This window comes from Pristiophorus japonicus, chromosome 18 (genome assembly GCF_044704955.1).
Source record: "Pristiophorus japonicus isolate sPriJap1 chromosome 18, sPriJap1.hap1, whole genome shotgun sequence".
Lineage (NCBI taxonomy): Eukaryota > Metazoa > Chordata > Chondrichthyes > Pristiophoridae > Pristiophorus > Pristiophorus japonicus.
In genome coordinates this window covers 49,846,447-49,863,519 of record NC_091994.1, presented here as the reverse complement: position 1 = coordinate 49,863,519, position 17,073 = coordinate 49,846,447, and the positions used below count along the sequence as shown (strand labels likewise).

Genomic DNA, 17,073 nt, shown 5'->3' with positions numbered 1-17,073 from the left:
CACTCCGAAATCGCGTGGCAATACTGGAAGCTGGATAAGGATATGAGGGAGAAGGGAGTAAAGGGTTATGCTGACAGGGTTAGATGAAGATTGGGAGGCGGCTGGAGTGGAGCATAAACACCGGCATGGACTGATTGGGCGGAAGGGCCTGTTTCTGTGCTGTATATCCTATGTATCCAATAATACCCCACTATGAAATGGGCAGCTCAACACAGATCTCCCTGCCCTGTGTGGTTTAATACTTCACTGGGCGGTGCATCGAGCCAACGAGCCAGCAGGAGAGCATGCTTCACTTCAAAGATACTTTCTTTGTTTTTCCCTGTCTCACATGAGCTCCGGGAATACTGAGAGCAGTATACACGTCCTCGCCTTTATTCCATATGGGTTGTGGGGTTGCATTTAACCGCAATGGGCACAGCATTCCTTCCTGCCGTGTGCAGCGTCTATACAGCGTGCACACGCGGCGTTGTTTGCGCACACATTTCTCAGCTTGTATATTACACCGTTTTTACTGCTTGCACATTCTGCACGGAATAGCACCGCTGAGCGAGGCCAGTGTTGGGAGTTTCCCAGTCACATGAGATCGACTGGAGGAGGAAGTTGCTTCACTTTCTGCTGCCCGCTGCATTCGTCCCGACTCCAGCCGAGCCGAGCCCCGCAAGAGGCTATAAGGCAGGACTGCCCACAAAGCTGGCTTCAGTGTGGGACCCTGAGCGGAGACAGTGAGACTGACCGGCAGAGCGACTGGCAGCTGCTCCGGGCACCTTTCAACTTCCTGGGTGAAAGACACAGCAGGTAGGAGCTTGCTCTTTGTCTTCAAGGCTGGTCCCTTTCAAAGAATAGTTGGAAGACTTTTTCTGGATCAGTTTTTGAACCTAAAGTGGCAAATGATTACATTTGTTGGGGAAGCAATCAAAACAACGTCCCACCATGGTAGTTTGAGAATTTGCATTCAGTTTTTAAAAACATCTGGAAATAATAAGTGGTTTCAGTAAAAGTGACCATAAAGCTGTCGGATTGTCGTAAACATCCAGCTGGTTCACTGAGGTCTTTTATGGAATGCAGTCTGACCTATATGTGAAAGAAAGACGTGCCCTTAATGATTACTAGTCGTCCCAAAGCGCTTTACAGCCAATGAAAGTACTTTTGAAGTGTAGTCACTGTTGTAATTGTACTGAGGTAGAGACTAAAATTTCATTTCAAAGCGAAGGGCATAAATATTTGAAAAGGAGGAATATAAAAGGATCTGGGTGGAAATAGGGTTACAGGAGAGAGGACCAGCACTGGGGGCCGAATGGCCTCCTCTTGCGCTGTAACTTCTATCATTCTATGAAAACTCTCCTTTATCAAGTTCGAGCCCAGGGAGTGGTTTAGAAATGTTGGTGCTGAGCTGGGTTTAGGATGATGTGCCCTGTGAGAAGTGCTCCAAACACTGAGCCCGCGGTCCTTTGTGCGATCTCTGGGTTTGGCTTGGGTCGGGCTGTACTGGCCGGTTTTAACGTGTGAAGTCCAAATACAGATGAGCTGTGACTGAGGTTCCCAGTACAGATTCGTCACCTTCACACGGTAACTGAGTGCAAACCAGAGTGCAAGGAGAGAGATCAAACCTGTTCAAAGTGCTATCAAGGGGAGCCTGACCACTCCCTGTGCAGTGCTGGGGATTTGGGCTTTGGTTTCAGGGTGAATATCAGCGGGGTATAGAATTACTAGTTATAGGTAGGATATGAGGGCATTATACCTATTAGTCATAGAATCATAGAAGTTTACAGCACGGAAGGAGGCCATTTGGGCCCATAGTGTCCACGCTGGCCAACAAGAGGCTATCCAGCCTAATCCCATTAGTACCAGTTACGTATAGATTATCGGTGAGTTATTGTATTACTGTTGGTTATGGAAGAAAGAAAGACTTAGAAACATAGAAAATAGGTGCAGGAGCAGGTCATTCGGCCCTTCGAGCCTGCACCACCATTCAATATGATCATGGCTGATCATGCAAATCTGTATTGGGAACCTCAGTCACAGCTCATCTGTATTTGGACCCCACTCCTGTCTTCTCTCCATACTCCCTGATCCCTTTAGACGTAAGGGCCACGCCTAACTCCCTTTTGAATAGATTCAACGAACTGGACTCAACAACTTTCTGTGGTAGAGAATTCCACAGGTTCACAATTCTCTGGGTGAAAAAGTTTCTCCTCATCTCGGTCCTAAATGGCTTACACCTTAGCCTTAGATTGTGACTCCTGGTTCTTGACTTCCCCAACATAGGGAACATTCTTCCTGCATCTAACCTGTCCAATCCCGTCAGAATTTTATATGTTTCTATGAGATCCCCTCTCATTCTTCTAAATTCCAGTGAATATAAGCCTAGTCGATCCAGTCTTTCTTCATATGTCAGTCCTGCCATCCCGAGAATCAATCTGATGAACTTCGCTGCACTCCCTCAATAGTAAGAATGTCCTTCCTCAGATTAGGAGACCAAAACTGCACAAAATACTCGAGGTGTGGTCTCACCAAGGCCCTGTACAACTGCAGCAAGACTTCCCTGCTCCTATACTCAAATTCTCTCGCTATGAAGGCCAACATGCCATTTGCATTCTTAACTGCCTGCTGTACCTGCATGCCTACTTTCAATGATTGATGTACCATGACACCCAGTTCTCGTTGCACCTCCCCTTTTACTAATCTGTCACCATTCAGATAATAATCTGCCTTCCTGTTTTTGCCACCAAAGTGGATAACCTCACACTTTTCCATATTATACTGCATCTGCCATGCATTTGCCCACTCACTTAACCTGTCCAAGTCACCCTGCAGCCTCTTAGCATCCTCCTCACAGCTCACACTGCCACCCAGCTTAGTGTCATCTGCAAACTTGAGATATTACATTCAATTCCTTCGTCTAAATCATTAATATATACTGTAATTAGCTGGGATCCCAGCACTGAACCTTGCGGTACCCCACGAGTCAGTGTCTGCCTTTCTGAAAAGGACCCGTTTATTCCCACTCTTTGCTTCCTGTCTGCCAACTAGTTCTCTATCCATGTCAATACATTACCCACCAATCCCATGTGCCTTAATTTTGCACACTAATCTCTTGTAGGACCTTGTCAAAAGCCTTTCGAAAGTCCAAATACACCACATCCACTAGTTCTCCCTTATCCACTCTACAATTACATCCTCAAAAAACACCTATTAGTCATAGAATCATAGAAGTTTACAGCATGGAACGAGGCCATTTTGGCCCATTGTGTCCGCGCCGGCCAACAAGAGCTATCCGGCCTAATCCCATTAGCACCAGTTACACATAGATTATCGGTGAGTTATTGTATTACTGTTGGTTATGGAAGAAAGAAAGACTTGCATTTATATAGCACGTTACACGACTCATGAAGCCCCAAGGTGCTTTACAGCCAATGAAGTACTTTTGAATTCTAGTCACTGTTGTAATGTAGGAAACACAGCAGCCAATATGCACTCAGCAAACTCCCCCCAAACAGAAATGTGATGAAGCCAGATGATCTGCTTTTGTTATGTTGATTGTGGGATAAATATTGGCCAGGACACCAGTGATAACTCCCCTGCACCGCTTTGAAATAGGATCGTTTGCATTCTTCTGAGAGAGTAGACGAGGGCTCGGTTTAACGCCTCTTCTGAAAGACGACATCTCTGACAGTGCAGCACTCCCTCAGCATTGCATTAGAGTGTCAGCCTCGATTTTTGTGCTGAATTCTCTGGAGTGGGACTTGAACCCACAATGTTATTGACTCAGAGGCGAGAGTGCTACCCACTGAGTCACAGCTGTCACTAGTCTGCAGTCCCACATCGGGTTTCAAACCCTTTCGATGGGAGTCACCCGAAACCAGTGCTACCTGCCCCAAAAACTGCCTCTAGCTGCCTGGGATATCAGCACTTTAAATTTCCCACCGCAGTGCACCTTGCCCGCTCTGTGACATCACCGACTGCTGCTCTGGCTCATTAACAACTGTGCAGAGAGCAGAGACTGGCTGGTGTGCAGTCGGGAGGGGGCCGGGAGTCTGGAATCGGGGGAGGACGGAGGACTCTGGAATCAGGGCGATGTCAGCAGTCGGTGGTGGGGGGAGGGGGGGGAGAGAGTGAGACTGTGGAATGGGGGCTTAGAGAAAAAAATGGAGACTTGTGAATGGATCCTGGGGGAGCGAGAAAGACTATGGATGGTGGATCAGGGGATGGGAGGTTGAGGGAGTGAAGGGGACTGGGGAATGGGGGTCGGGGTATTGTGGCACAGACGGGAGGGGTTACAGTGGGGCAGGGGTGTGGGCGTGGGGTCCAGCATTTCCCACGGAGCCTGGAGCAGCAGCAGCAGCAGCAGTACGGTGAGGAGTGGGAGCAGCGCTGAGAGGAGCAGCTAGTAAAGGATGAGTGAAACCTGGGGACCTTACTGTGGGTAAATAATGAAAAATGATTTGCACTGGTGGGCGAATGGGGAACAGGAGTACAGAGACTGAGGATTCTCACTGGACCAACCACCGGGGAAGGGAGGCAGAAGGTTCTTGAACTGAGGGCTATTGGACCGTGGGATCCTTCACCACATGTGTCTATTGAGGTAGAGACTAAAGCTGGACGTTCGGCTCACTTGTGCCCCTGCTAGCATCTCGGAGGGGCGGTAAAGGGTGTTTTATAGGCGTTACGGCGGGCTTCCAGAGTTTACCGCCCAATTGGCAAATTTGGCTCATGGTTTGCACCGGCGCAATAACTTACCACACCGCCCTCTCGTTTCACTGAGATCATGATGTCAATCGTCATGAAACTAAAACATTAAGTTCAAAGAGAGGGGCATGAATATTTGAAAAGGAGGAATACAAAAGGATCTGGGGGGAATAGGGTTACAGGAGAACGGGCCAGCACTGGGGGCCGAATGGCCTCCTCCTGCGCTGTAATTTCTGTCATTCTATGAAAACTCTCCTTTTATCGAGTTCGAGCCCAGGGAGTGGTTTAGTGGTTTGGGTCAAGGTGGGCTGTACTGGCCACTTTTGATGTGTGAAGTCCAAATACAGATGAGCTGTGACTGAGGTTCCCAGTACAGGGTCGTCACCTTCACACGGTAACTGAGTGCAAACCAGAGTGCAAGGAGATAGTGAGAGAGATCAAACCTGTTCAAAGTGCTATCAAGGGGAGCCTGACCACTCCCTGTGCAGTGCTGGGGATTTGGGCTTTGGTTTCAGGGTGAATATCAACGGGGTATAGAATTACTAGTTATAGGTAGCGAGGTAGCGTATTAGGGCATTATACCTATGAATACCAGTTACATGTAGATTATCGGTGAGTTAGTATATTACTGTTGGTTATGGAAGAAAGAAAGACTTGCATTTACAGAGAGAAACACAAACTGTGGAGAAAGAAAAACACAAACTAGAGGGAGACACACACACACACACACAAACGAGAGAGAGAGAGAGAGAGAGAGAGACACACACACACACACACACACACACAAACTGGAGAGAGAGAGACACACACAAACTGGAGAGAGAGAGAGAGAGAGAGACAGACAGAGAGAGAGACACACATACACACAAACTGGGGGAGGGAGAGTTCATGTGGGCCTGTGATGTACGCTGTTGTACAATGTGTTTTGTTCCGGGAGCCGGGCAGCTTTGCTGCTTCTCCCTGAGCACTGAACCTCACTCCCTGACGCAGGGCTATAGCGGCAGGGGTTGGGAGTCAGTGAATTTAATTAGGTTTGGCTATATTCATTATTTTAATAACTTGCTGTGTATCGTAAAAAGTAATTATATTGTAAGAAGTAAACATGAATTGTGACACATTTTGTAACATAAATTTTGACAAGAAAAAAATCCTGAAAAGTGTCGATTGAGTAAATGAAAATGCGAGACTAAATTTTGGACGCCAGTGTTTCCAAATCCAAAACTAAAATAGGACCAATATTTGGGAACAAGAAATGAGAGTAAAAACAGAACTAACTTTCTTAAACAGTCTGAACATGAGATCCTGAGACTAAAACAACTTTGAGGTGCTGACACAGACCAAGCTTGTGCCAGTTCCTTTCCAGTCTCTTGGAGGAAATGTGTTTCCAGTCAAAGTTACTTCAACTCAGCTGAGTCAGATGTTCGTGCGAAATGTGTTTATTCATTTAAAGGGCTATAGTTTTTGGGAAAGGTTGTTCATTCCACACATTTTTGGGAAGACTTTACCCCTTTAACTACAATGGGCTCGCTGGCTGAAAGCTGCAGAATCTTGAAATAGTTTATTAACATGTCACAATAATAAGGACTTCCATAATGTTGTTGTCAAATACACTATAGCATGGAATGGGGGAGGATTTCACACAGTCACAGAGAATCATAGAATGATACAGCACAGAAGGAGGCCACTTGGTACATCGTGCCTGTGCCGGCTCTCCGAAAGAGCTAATTAGTCCCACTCTCTTGCTCTTTCCCCATAGCCCAGCAGATTTTTCCTTTTCAAGAAATGAATGGGACTAAAGGCCAGCAACCTGATGGTCTACAGCCTAGAGAGGTGGCTGCAGAGATAATGGATGCATTGGCAGGTTGACAGGCTGTAACTAGTGGGGTGCCGCAAGGATCAGTGCTGAGGACTCAGCTATTTACAATCTATATTAATGACTTAGATGAAGGAACTGAGTGCAATGTATCCATGTATATTGATGCTACAAAGCTAGGTGAGAAAGTAAGCTATGAGGAGGACACAAAGAATCTGCAAAGGGATATAAATAGGTTAAGTAAGTGGGCAGCTTGGAGGCCCCGACCTGCGTGGGACCATCAGCGGCAGGTCGGGGCCATAAAAGGAGCGGCAAGCGGCGGCCATGGGCAGCATGGAGGCATGCCACTGCAAGGTACAGCGCGAGCTGGTGCAGGAGGGCGACGGCTGTGAAGAGTGATGTCAGCAAGATCCAGGTCATTGATTGGAACGTGGGCAGATACAGCAGGAGCAGCGAGGTCAGGGCGAAGGAGCTGCGAGAGAGGGACGTGATCGGGGCCCAGGGGAAGCGCGAGTTCGGGGCCCGGGGTCCGGGGCCCGGGGCAGCAAGGACCAGTCCACACTGCGCTATATGCACGCACTGGGTGTGTGCAGCAGAGCAAGTCTCCAGTTAGTCTTGGGTAATCCTTGCCACTGGACCAAGACCTAGCTGTGTCAATCCCGTGTGGTGGCTGGTGTGCAACGGCCACCACACGTTAAAAAAATCCACGCACAGGCATCTTCCACCCTTCAGGGTGTAGTTCAGGTCCTTCATTGAAACACCTGTGAACTCGTCCTTTTTTTGGCATGAAAGCAAGACATCCTCGTTTCGAGGGACCGCCAATGATGATGAAGTGGGCAATAAGGTAGTAGATGGAATATAATGTGGGGAAATGTGATGTTATTCAATTTGGTAGGAAGAATAGAAAAACATAATATTTTTTAAATGGTGAGAAACTATTAAATGCCCTGTACAGAAAACACAGAAAGTCATCATGCAGATACAGAAAGCAATTAGGAAGGCAAATTACATTTTGGTCTTTATTGCAAGAGGTTTGGAGTACAAGAGCAAGGGAGTCTTGCTGCAATTGTGAGACCCCACCTGAAGTACTGTGCACAGTTTTGGTCTCCAAATCTGAGGAATGGCATACTTGCCTTAGAGGCGGTGCAACAAAGGTTCACCAGATTGATTCCTGAGATGAGAGGGTTGACCTATGAGGAGAGATTGAGTGGATTGGGTCTCCTCCTTTGAACATCTCACCTTATTCCACCCCTCTCACATCACATTTAAAATTCTTGTTCTCTATCGCCCACCCATGTACAATAAAATTGTTATCACCGGGATTTCCTCCCTCAGCCTCTGCACCGAGCAACTTCTCATCCTCTGTGATTTCAACCTCCATCTCAATTCATCATGCTCACTCTCCTCTGAGTTCATTACCCTCCTAGCCTCCTTAATCTCTCCCTCCATGTAAACTCCCCAACCCATATTCACGGCCACCCCCTTGAACATGCCATCTCTCGTGGCCTCGCTATTCCTAGCATGTCAATTGCAGATAAGGCCATCTCTGACCATTTCCTCGTATCGCTCTCCATCCACATCCACCTTCCCCCACCCAACCCTACTTCCTTTTACGTCAGCCACTGGAAAAAACTCTCTCCAAACTCTCATGCAACTACACTTATCAACTCCAAACTGTCCAGCCTTTGGACCTCCATTCACCATGACATCTCTGCAACTACCGATCTGCTCAACCACACTTTTACCATGACCTTTGATGCCCTAGTCCCATTATTCTCTCTCACCCTGGCTGTTCCCCTGGTACAGCTCTCATCTACGCTCCCTCAAGTCCAAGGGGCACAGACTTGAACGGATGTGGCGGACAGCTGATTTAGTCATTCCCCGCCAGTTCTGGCTGGACCACATAAAGCATTATCGGGTCTTACTCTTGTCTGCCAAAACTGCTCACTATTCCAGGATCATTCTGTAATGCAAAAATAGCCCCCGGCTACTATTCTTTACTGCAAACCGTCTCCTTAAACCCCTCTCCCGTCTCCACCACACTCACCTCCAACAACAAGTGTGAGGAGCTCATGAACTTCTTTATCACAAAGATTGCGACCATCCGATCAGCTGCCTCTGCCACTTCCCTTCCTTTTCTTAGCCCACCGAGCCAAACTTCCTCTGAGGTTTGCCCCTGCCCTAGCCCTGAACTCACATCTTTCTCTAGTTTCTCTCCGATCTCCCCTCTTGACCTTTACACGCTCATCTTGTCCATGAGATCCACTTCCTGCTCCCTTGCCCTATTCCCACTAAACGGCTGACCACCCAACTTCCTTTACAGGCTCCCATGTTAGCTGATATTGTTAACGGTTCTCTCTCCTCGCGTACTGTCCCCTTCTCTGCCATCAACACCCCTCTCAAAAAAAAAAAACTGCACCGTGCTTGCAAGCTATTGCCGCATCTCCAATCTCCCCTTTCTCTCCAAAGTTTATGAGCGTGTTATCGCCTCCCAAATCCGTGCCATCTTTCCGGAACTCCATGTTTGAATCCCTTCAATCTGGTATAAGATACTGAGGGGGATTGACAGGGTAGATGCTGAGAGGTTGTCTTCTCTGGCTGGAGAGTCTAGAACTAGGGGGCATAGTCTCAGGATAAGGGAACCACCATTTAAGACTGAGATGAGGAGGAATTTCTTCACTCAGAGAGTTGTGAGTGCTGGGTCATTGAGTACATTCAAGGCTGAGAGAGATAGATTTTTGGCGTCTGGGGGAATCAAGGGACAAGGGGATCGTGCGGGAAAGTGGAGTTGAAGTTGAAGATCAGCCTTGATCTTATTGAATGGTGGAGCAGGCTCGAAGAGCCGTATGGCCGACTCCTGCTCCTAATTCTTATGTTCTTATGTTCTATTTATCCAATTCCCTTTTGAAAGTTATTATTGAATCTGCTTCCACCACTCTTTCAGGCAGTGCATTCCAGATTGTAACAGCTCACTGCGTAAAACATTTTTTCCCGCATGTTGCCTCTTGTTCTTTTTCCAATCACCTTAAACTTTGTCCTTGGGCTGTCACTGGAAACAGTTTCTCCTTATAGAAACATAGAAAGTAGGTGCAGGAGTAGGCCACTCGGCCCTTCGGCCATTCAATATGATCATGGTTGCTCATGCAACTTCAGTACCCCATTATTTACTCTATCCAAGCTCTTCAAGAATTTGAGCACCTCTATCAAATCTCCCTTTCGCCTTCGCTGCTCTAAGAAAAACTTACATTTAAACCTTTAAAGTGAGTTTAAAAGGACCAACTGCTTGCCAAGCCTTTTTCATTTGCTGAACCTGAGTGGTGTCAAACATAAACCTTGCTGGAGTGAGGTATCTCACGGCGAACACCATTATCAGATAGACCTTTTTCTGTACCCTTTAGCTCGGAGAATGTTTGCGCCTTCACTTGCTGGAAGTCGATCTTAAACTGCGCAGTGAGGGAAACGGGTCATCTGGGACCTTAGTGAACAGTGAAACCAACTGTGTATTGCCATAACCATTGAGATTTAAGAAGTGAGAAAGAAACAGGAATGGCAGAGCAGCGGGTGAATAAGAGTGGGTGAAATAAGGTCAAGCAGGTACAGAAAGAGAAATAAAGAGAAGGAAAGAAAGATTGGATTAAGAGAGAAAAAAGAGACAAAAGTAAAACAAGAAAAAAAAATCAACACATGTCCCTTTCACTAACAACAATTTGCTATTCACAGGGATGAGGTTGAACAGTTTAAATTTTCCCCTTTTTGGGCCAGAGAGGTTGATGGATCATTAACAATTACCACATTGTTAAAAAGGAACTTGCACTGTTAAATTCCTGCCCTAATTTTCTGCAGCAAGTTAATGGGCAAATCCAGCAAGTTCTTAAACATAACGGGGAGGTTACGGGTAAGATGCTGTTTGTGCAAAGCCTGGCCGATTTGCACATTGATAACAGTGGGAACTTTTAACCCGCCATTACTTCTCCAGCAAAGTCAGGCCCATTATCCAATAGCTGGCGTACAATGTTGTGATTTATTTAGTGCACGCAAACTCGACATATAACTCCGGCCATTTTAGCGCACTGTCAACACGGACCTGCAAAGCGAGTAGACCACTAGATCATTTAGTTAGTGGGCATGATTCAGTGATGTGGGACATGGTTTGTATTTGTCCGCAAGGTCATTTGTCCTAGTCACAAAGTCGCCCAGTAATGAAGATGTGGGGCGTTCTGACCCTGTCCAATATGGAAGAAGTTGAGAAGCACTCAAGTACGACGTGGCCAATTTTGTTACTGCATCTGAATAACAAAGAGGTGGAGGAGTTGTGTTACAGAGGACTGATAACCACAGGAGGAGAGTAGGGAGAAATGTGCCTGACACAAATCACATAGCGTGCAGGGGAGTATCCACCAGATTAGTGTGCAGTAACTGAACGCAATATTCCACAAGCAAATGGCACAGTGCGAGAGTGGATGAGCGCCAAGTGGTGGCATTTGCTCCCCAGGTAGAGCTTGCAAGTTTGGCGACTCGGTTATGATGAAAAGGGCTCATGACTTTTCAGCTGTTACAAAGTACTTGTTCTTATTGTGCCTGCTTGGCTTAGTATATAGCTCTTGTCTTTGGAACAGAAGGTTGTGGGTTCAAGGCCCACACCAAGACTTGATCCTTCATATGAGACATTAAACCTAGGAGTCTGATGGAATATCTATGAAATTTCAGGACCTTATAGCCTCTAATATGGGATGAAATCAGTGATACTTAGAAAAGCATAAGCAAAGAAGGATTAGCCAGCATGGGTTTGTGAAGGGCGGGTTGTGCTTAACTAATTTAATTGAATTGTTTTAGGAAATCACATAGTTAAAAGATAAAAGGAAAATGATGGATATTGGGTTTTGATAGCCATGTTGTTAGAGGACAGAAAGCAAAGAGTCGGGGTAAATTAATGTTTTTCTGATTGGCGAGATGTGGCTAATACTGGGGTGTCCCAGCTATTCCCTCTGTGGGCCACATAGGTGCATTCCATGGAGTCAAATATATAAAGTGTAAATCCCATGTTGCCATTAATTTCCATATATCTCAAGCAATATTCCCTCTAATGTTTTTTGGTGCGCGGTCTTGTTAACTGGCTGCTTGGCCCATTCAATATTTCTCGCTCGCATGGTTATTCACATTGAAAGCCCGTGAGTAGCCTGCACGGGACCTCCAGACGGCTGCACGGACACACAGCTTAGCGGGAATGTTGATCTCAAGTTGCTTATGCCAGTAGATCTTGATGCCCTGATTTAGGATTTATGCACCAAGGAACCAATTAACAGAGACAGCTCTTTCCAACCCTCCAGGCCAACACAGTTCAAAATAGGACAAACCAGCAAATAATAATTATGTGCAACCAGGACAGAGTTGATGAACTTTAGTTGACTGGGCCACTTGCTTGACTTTAGTGTTGCCCTTCTCTGGGGTGGCACTTCCACTGATACTTGTTCTGGTGGCATTGCGCTCATGCCCAATGTCACGCTATGAACCCAGGCAAAAAATAGAAGCAATTGAAATCTCTGACTGCGACCCGATTGGGTGACGCTTGCGTGCAGTTGTATGTGACCGACAGCCCCCTTACATCACATTCCCAATCCCACCCAAGTCATTGTAGGGAAGCTTGGAGAGAAAGGTCAGAGATTCCCAACATGGATGGAGCAGCAGAGGGTGACTGGACCATGGTGAACCATGAACCCCGGGCATGACGAAGCGACTGTTTGCTCAGCAACACAGTGATGGCCTGTGAGAGATCAGCTGCTATTGCTCTCAGCTGGAGTGCAGTTCATGGAATGAGGAACCTTGAAAGAACAAAAGGTGACATCTCTGTTTGTGTTTTTATTTTTCAGATAAGCCATCATGAAGGCCGCCTTGTTTCTGGGCAGTTTCCTGATGGTGGTTCTGGCTGTCACTGCCACGTCACAGTTTGATCCAGTGCTGACTGAAGGCTGGGAGAAGTGGAAGGTGTTTCACCAGAAACAGGACACAGGGGTGAGGCTACAAAACACATGGTTCAAGGACGTACCCATGACCTTCTGACTTAGAGGTGGTAGGCTACCACTGAACCACAGCTGACATCTCATTTCTATGAAATAGAGTAATAATTAAAGAATAAAGCATACTGAGTATGGATTGACCAGATTAAAAATTTTTTAATATCATGTCTGGCACTGAATAAAGCATTAAAATATATAAAATCTGCAGCAGCCCATGGTCCTACTGGTAATTACAAGGTTTTGTTGTACAGCAGAAAGCAGCAGCAGTCCTAAAGAAGTTGATTTGTTTGCGAAAAGCCTTCCCTGTCCATCCATTTCAACGATATTCAAAGTTTGGCAAGATGTGAGCTTCTGGAACTGTACTGCCCCTCCCCCTGCCACCTCCCCACGACCCATTGGTTGCGAGGCTCTCCTGGTTGGTGCACACAGAACCGAGACAGCATTGAACTGTCAGGAGAGGTATGCGTTTTGATGGTTTAAGAGAGGTCGAGGTTCATGCTCCACTGATTAACTTGGATCAGGATGTGCCCGGGAACCACCATGCTGTCACCTTGTAGCACAGGCCATGTTGGAGCGCTGACAGGTCAGGGCAAACCTGCACATCTGGAAATGCTGTACAAACCCCACAAGCTGCCTGACTGTTACCAGCACAATGAACAGTAACAGAGTTGCTCTGCTAAGTTCAGGCAGGAAACTGCTGAACAGGATACACCTGTAGAGAGAGACAGGGTTCTTGTTTCAAATTCAGTTCTATACAATATTGCAATCTGTTCCACATCATATACTGTGACTAACATTATGGTAAAGAATGAATAGCCCAATAATTCCTCAACAACCTTTATGCTTAGTTGTAAAATAGGTTTCCCTCCACCGTTTGGGGAGGGGGTGGGGTGGGGAGAGGTATTGGAGAAAGGGGGGCTGGAGAGGAGGAGTGAGAAGGGCGAGGGGGAGTGAGGGGAGAGCGGGGGTGGGTGAGAGGGGAGTGTGGGGGGAGAGGGGGGTGGGGGCAAAGGGAGTGGGGGGAAGGGGGAGGGGTGGGGGGGAAGAGAGGAAGGGGAGGGGAGAGGAGGGGGGAAAGAGGAGAGGGGGCCGGGGAGGATGGAGGAGAGGGGGGGGGGGAGAGATGTGAGGGGGGTGAGGGAGGAGGGTTTGGAAGAGAGAGAGGAGAGGGAGGTGGGGTTGGAAGAGAGAGAGGAGAGGTTGGAAGAGAGAGGAGAGGGCAAGAGAGGAGAGAGGGGGGGGAGAGAGTGAGGAGAGGGGGAGGAGGAGGAGGAGGGGAGAGGAAGGAGGGGAAAAGAGAGGGGGGAAGGGGAGAGGAGAGGGGGTGAAAGGGGGGAGGGGGGAGAGAGGAGAGGGAGGGGGGGAAGAAGGAGAGGGGGTAGAGGAGAGGGGGTGTAGAGGGAGGCTGAATGGGCCCCGCCAAGGACGCAGATGCCTTGCCACGCCGAAGACTTTGGGCGGGGCCTGCCCCCAGCAAGATGCCCCACCGAGGACGTGGAGGGAGGGAGGGGGTGGGGAGAGGAGGAGGGGGCGGAGGGGAAATGGCTGAACGGGAGGGGGGTGGGGAGCAGGAGCTGAACGGGAGGGAGGGAGGGAGGCCCGAGTCCGATCTTCGCCCTGGGATCCCATTCGGCCAGGGCTAGGGGCGGCGTGCTTCGGGCCCCTCCCACGCAGCCTCGGGGGCCTGGAGCTACTGCACATGCGCGCGCACTCTCGTGCGCATGTGCAGAGGTCCCGGCACTGTTTTCAGTGCAGGGTCCTGGCTCCGCCCCCGACCCCTTGTGCTGCGCCACGCCGATCACGAAGATGTCCAGAAAAGACCGGAGAATCACAAGGTAACTTTTCGGCGCCCTTTTTGCGCCGTTCTTAGAGGGCGGAAACTTGGGCCCAATAGTTTAGCCGATCGATGATAGTCATGTTCGTCCAGAGGTTATCGTACTAGACGGGCAATCCAGAGGTCATGAGTTCAAACAAGTTGGGAAATTGAATTCACTAAATGTGGGAACTTGTGGGCTGGCACCAGAAACTGACCATTTTATTGTGAAACAAAAACCCAACTGGTTCACTAATGGCCTTCGGGGCAGGGTCCTGCCATCCTTACCCGATCTGGCCTACATGTAACTCCAGCCCCACATTAGGTGGTTAATTCTTAATGCCCTCCAGACACCGACAGATGGTCAATAAGTAGTTCCTTTCTGGTGTCACCCACATCCCAAGAACAAAACATGGCAATGGGCAAAATATACAGAAACCCTTCTCCCTACCTGTGGAAGGTATGGACTCTGGCTCGGCACAGTTTCACAGACAGGAGCTGCCCTCTGGTACCTTGGCAACGATCGTCCTCCACGTGTGAGCCTGGACATTGTCATCAAGCTGTTTGGAAGGTATCACAGCCATGTCCAACCCTGTCCTCATCCAGTTTCTGCAGACGCAAGTTTTCCAGCAGGAAATTGATAGTGACCAGGAAGGCCGGGGAGCTGAGGTCAATTGTACCCTATTGCCGGTAACTCAGTACAGATCAGAACATAAGAGTTAGGAGCAGGAGAAGGCCATTCGGCCCTTCAGGCCTGCCCTGCCATTCAATAAGATCTTTTACCTCAACTCCACCTTCCCGCCACTATCCCCATATCCCTTGGTTCCTTTAGTATCCAAAAATCTGTTGATCTCTGCTTGAATATACTCAATGACTGAGCAACCACAGCCCTCTGGGGTAGAGAATTTCAAAGATTCAAAACATTTTGAGTGAAGACATTTCTCCTCGTCGCAGTCCTAAATGGCCGACCCCTTATTCTGAGACGATGCCCCCTAGTTCTAGACTCTCCAGCCAGGGGGAAAAAAACAGTATTTACCCTGGTGGCTTCTTGCTTTGTCTATCCAGTTCCACAGTGGTCAGTGCCTTTAATAATTGAAACCTTGTGGGAGTACATGGAAATCTTCATCCCCTCTTTGATAAAACGTTTTAGGGTAAAGAACTGGTTGTTACAAATCAGCCATTGCAGAACATCATACAAGGAGAGTATTGCTCAATGTTGAACCTTTCTTTGATCCAGGAGCAGGAGTATTTAAGAAAAAGCTATCAATCATGAGAGTGCAGTGGTTTTCACTGAGAATATCTGCAGAAGTGACTGACGCGCATTTATCTCTAAAACTGTTTCGAGGGAAGAAATTTCCAACTTGTTTCAAACCTCTGATTTTCTAACTTTTTTTTCAGCATGAAGAAAATGCTCGGAGAATGGTGTGGGAGAAAAACTTCAGGTTTGTTGGATATCACAACCTGGAGTACTCGATGGGTAAACACACCTATGATCTTCAGATGAACCAGTTTGGGGACATGGTAAGTGAGAATGTACTAAGGCGGGGAAGGATTTTTGAACAGGCATGTGGAGCTGTGTAATATTAGGGTAAAGTATTGGTGGTAACCAGTCTGCAGCTGGTGATGGGAACAACTGATGAATTGAAAAAATCTCAAACCCGACCCAAGCCGCCCAGTTCCAGATTTAACGGAGGCTGGGCGGGCGGGTGGGGTGGGGCTGGGCCAAGCGGGTGGGGCGGGGCTGGGGCGGGCGGGTGGGGCAGAGCTGGGCGGGTGGGGTGCAGCTGAGCTGAGCGGGTGGGTTGGGGCTGGGCAGGGCGGGCGGGTGGGGTGAGGGCGGGTGGGGTGAGGCTGGGCGGGTGGGTGAGGTGGGGTTGGGCGGACAGGTGGGGGGTGAGTGGGAGGCAGTTAACCAGCCCGCTCCCACTCCCGGGTTCATCTTTTAAATATTAGCATGAGATTGTGTGCTTCAGATTTAACCTATGTTCCAGGTTTCCCGGGCCGGCCGGATTTCTCGGGCCTTGGGAAACCCGGCAGCTAAAGGGAGGCGAGGAATGCTTTGTGCAAAAGATAAGTGACTTTACAGTACTCCTTGTGGGCCAAGAGGAGCAGGTGTGCTCCTTCCCAGCCCACCAAACTAACCACCTCTGCCTGCCATTGGACCCCTCCCCTCTGGACCGGAGATCCCACCACCCCCCGGATCAGAGATTACCCTAACCCCCATAGGATTGGAGATCTGACCCCTGAGGGATTAGAGATCACCCCCACGGGATCGGAGATCGCCCCTCCCTCCCAGGATCGGCGACCCTCCCTCCCCCCATGCTCCCACTAACCCAGCTGCAGGCTCCCTACCTGCTCCTGGGCTGCGGCCTCCTCCAGAGCATTCTTGGCCCGACAGGGAGCCAAGCCTGCCACACAGGCTGGCTTCCTGGCGGGGGACCTGCTGGGGAAACAAGACGTATGCTGTGGATTAAAATTGCACAGCGTGCTTTCCTGATCAAAACCTCCCCTCCACCCCCCCAACCCCCCTGTCTCAGTAATTATCGGGGGCTGTTTCCGTTTCTCTGGACTGATTGAGCACAGTCCTGGTTTTGTTGCATGCTCTGACTGAGATGTTCACAAATTGACACAAGCCCTCCTGGGGAGGTCTAGAGAGGCAAGATCACTCGTTGATCTTTCTTGGAACAGGGACCAAATTTGATGGGACCAAGCACAAAATGGTCGCTGTGGACTAGCTTAGTGTCATC

At 48.5% G+C, this 17,073-nt stretch overlaps 1 protein-coding gene across 1 annotated transcript in view; it reads left to right on the top strand.

The window, feature by feature from the left end:
* Positions 1-591: 591 nt before the first annotated feature.
* LOC139228707 (procathepsin L-like) overlaps positions 592-17,073 on the top strand; it is a 30,249-nt gene continuing 13,767 nt past the window's right edge. The window contains exons 1-3 of the mRNA XM_070859979.1: positions 592-795; positions 12,367-12,508; positions 15,725-15,847. Coding sequence (XP_070716080.1) covers positions 12,377-12,508; positions 15,725-15,847 — 255 coding nt within the window. The 5' untranslated portion in view covers positions 592-795; positions 12,367-12,376. The remainder of the gene's footprint in view (positions 796-12,366; positions 12,509-15,724; positions 15,848-17,073) is intronic.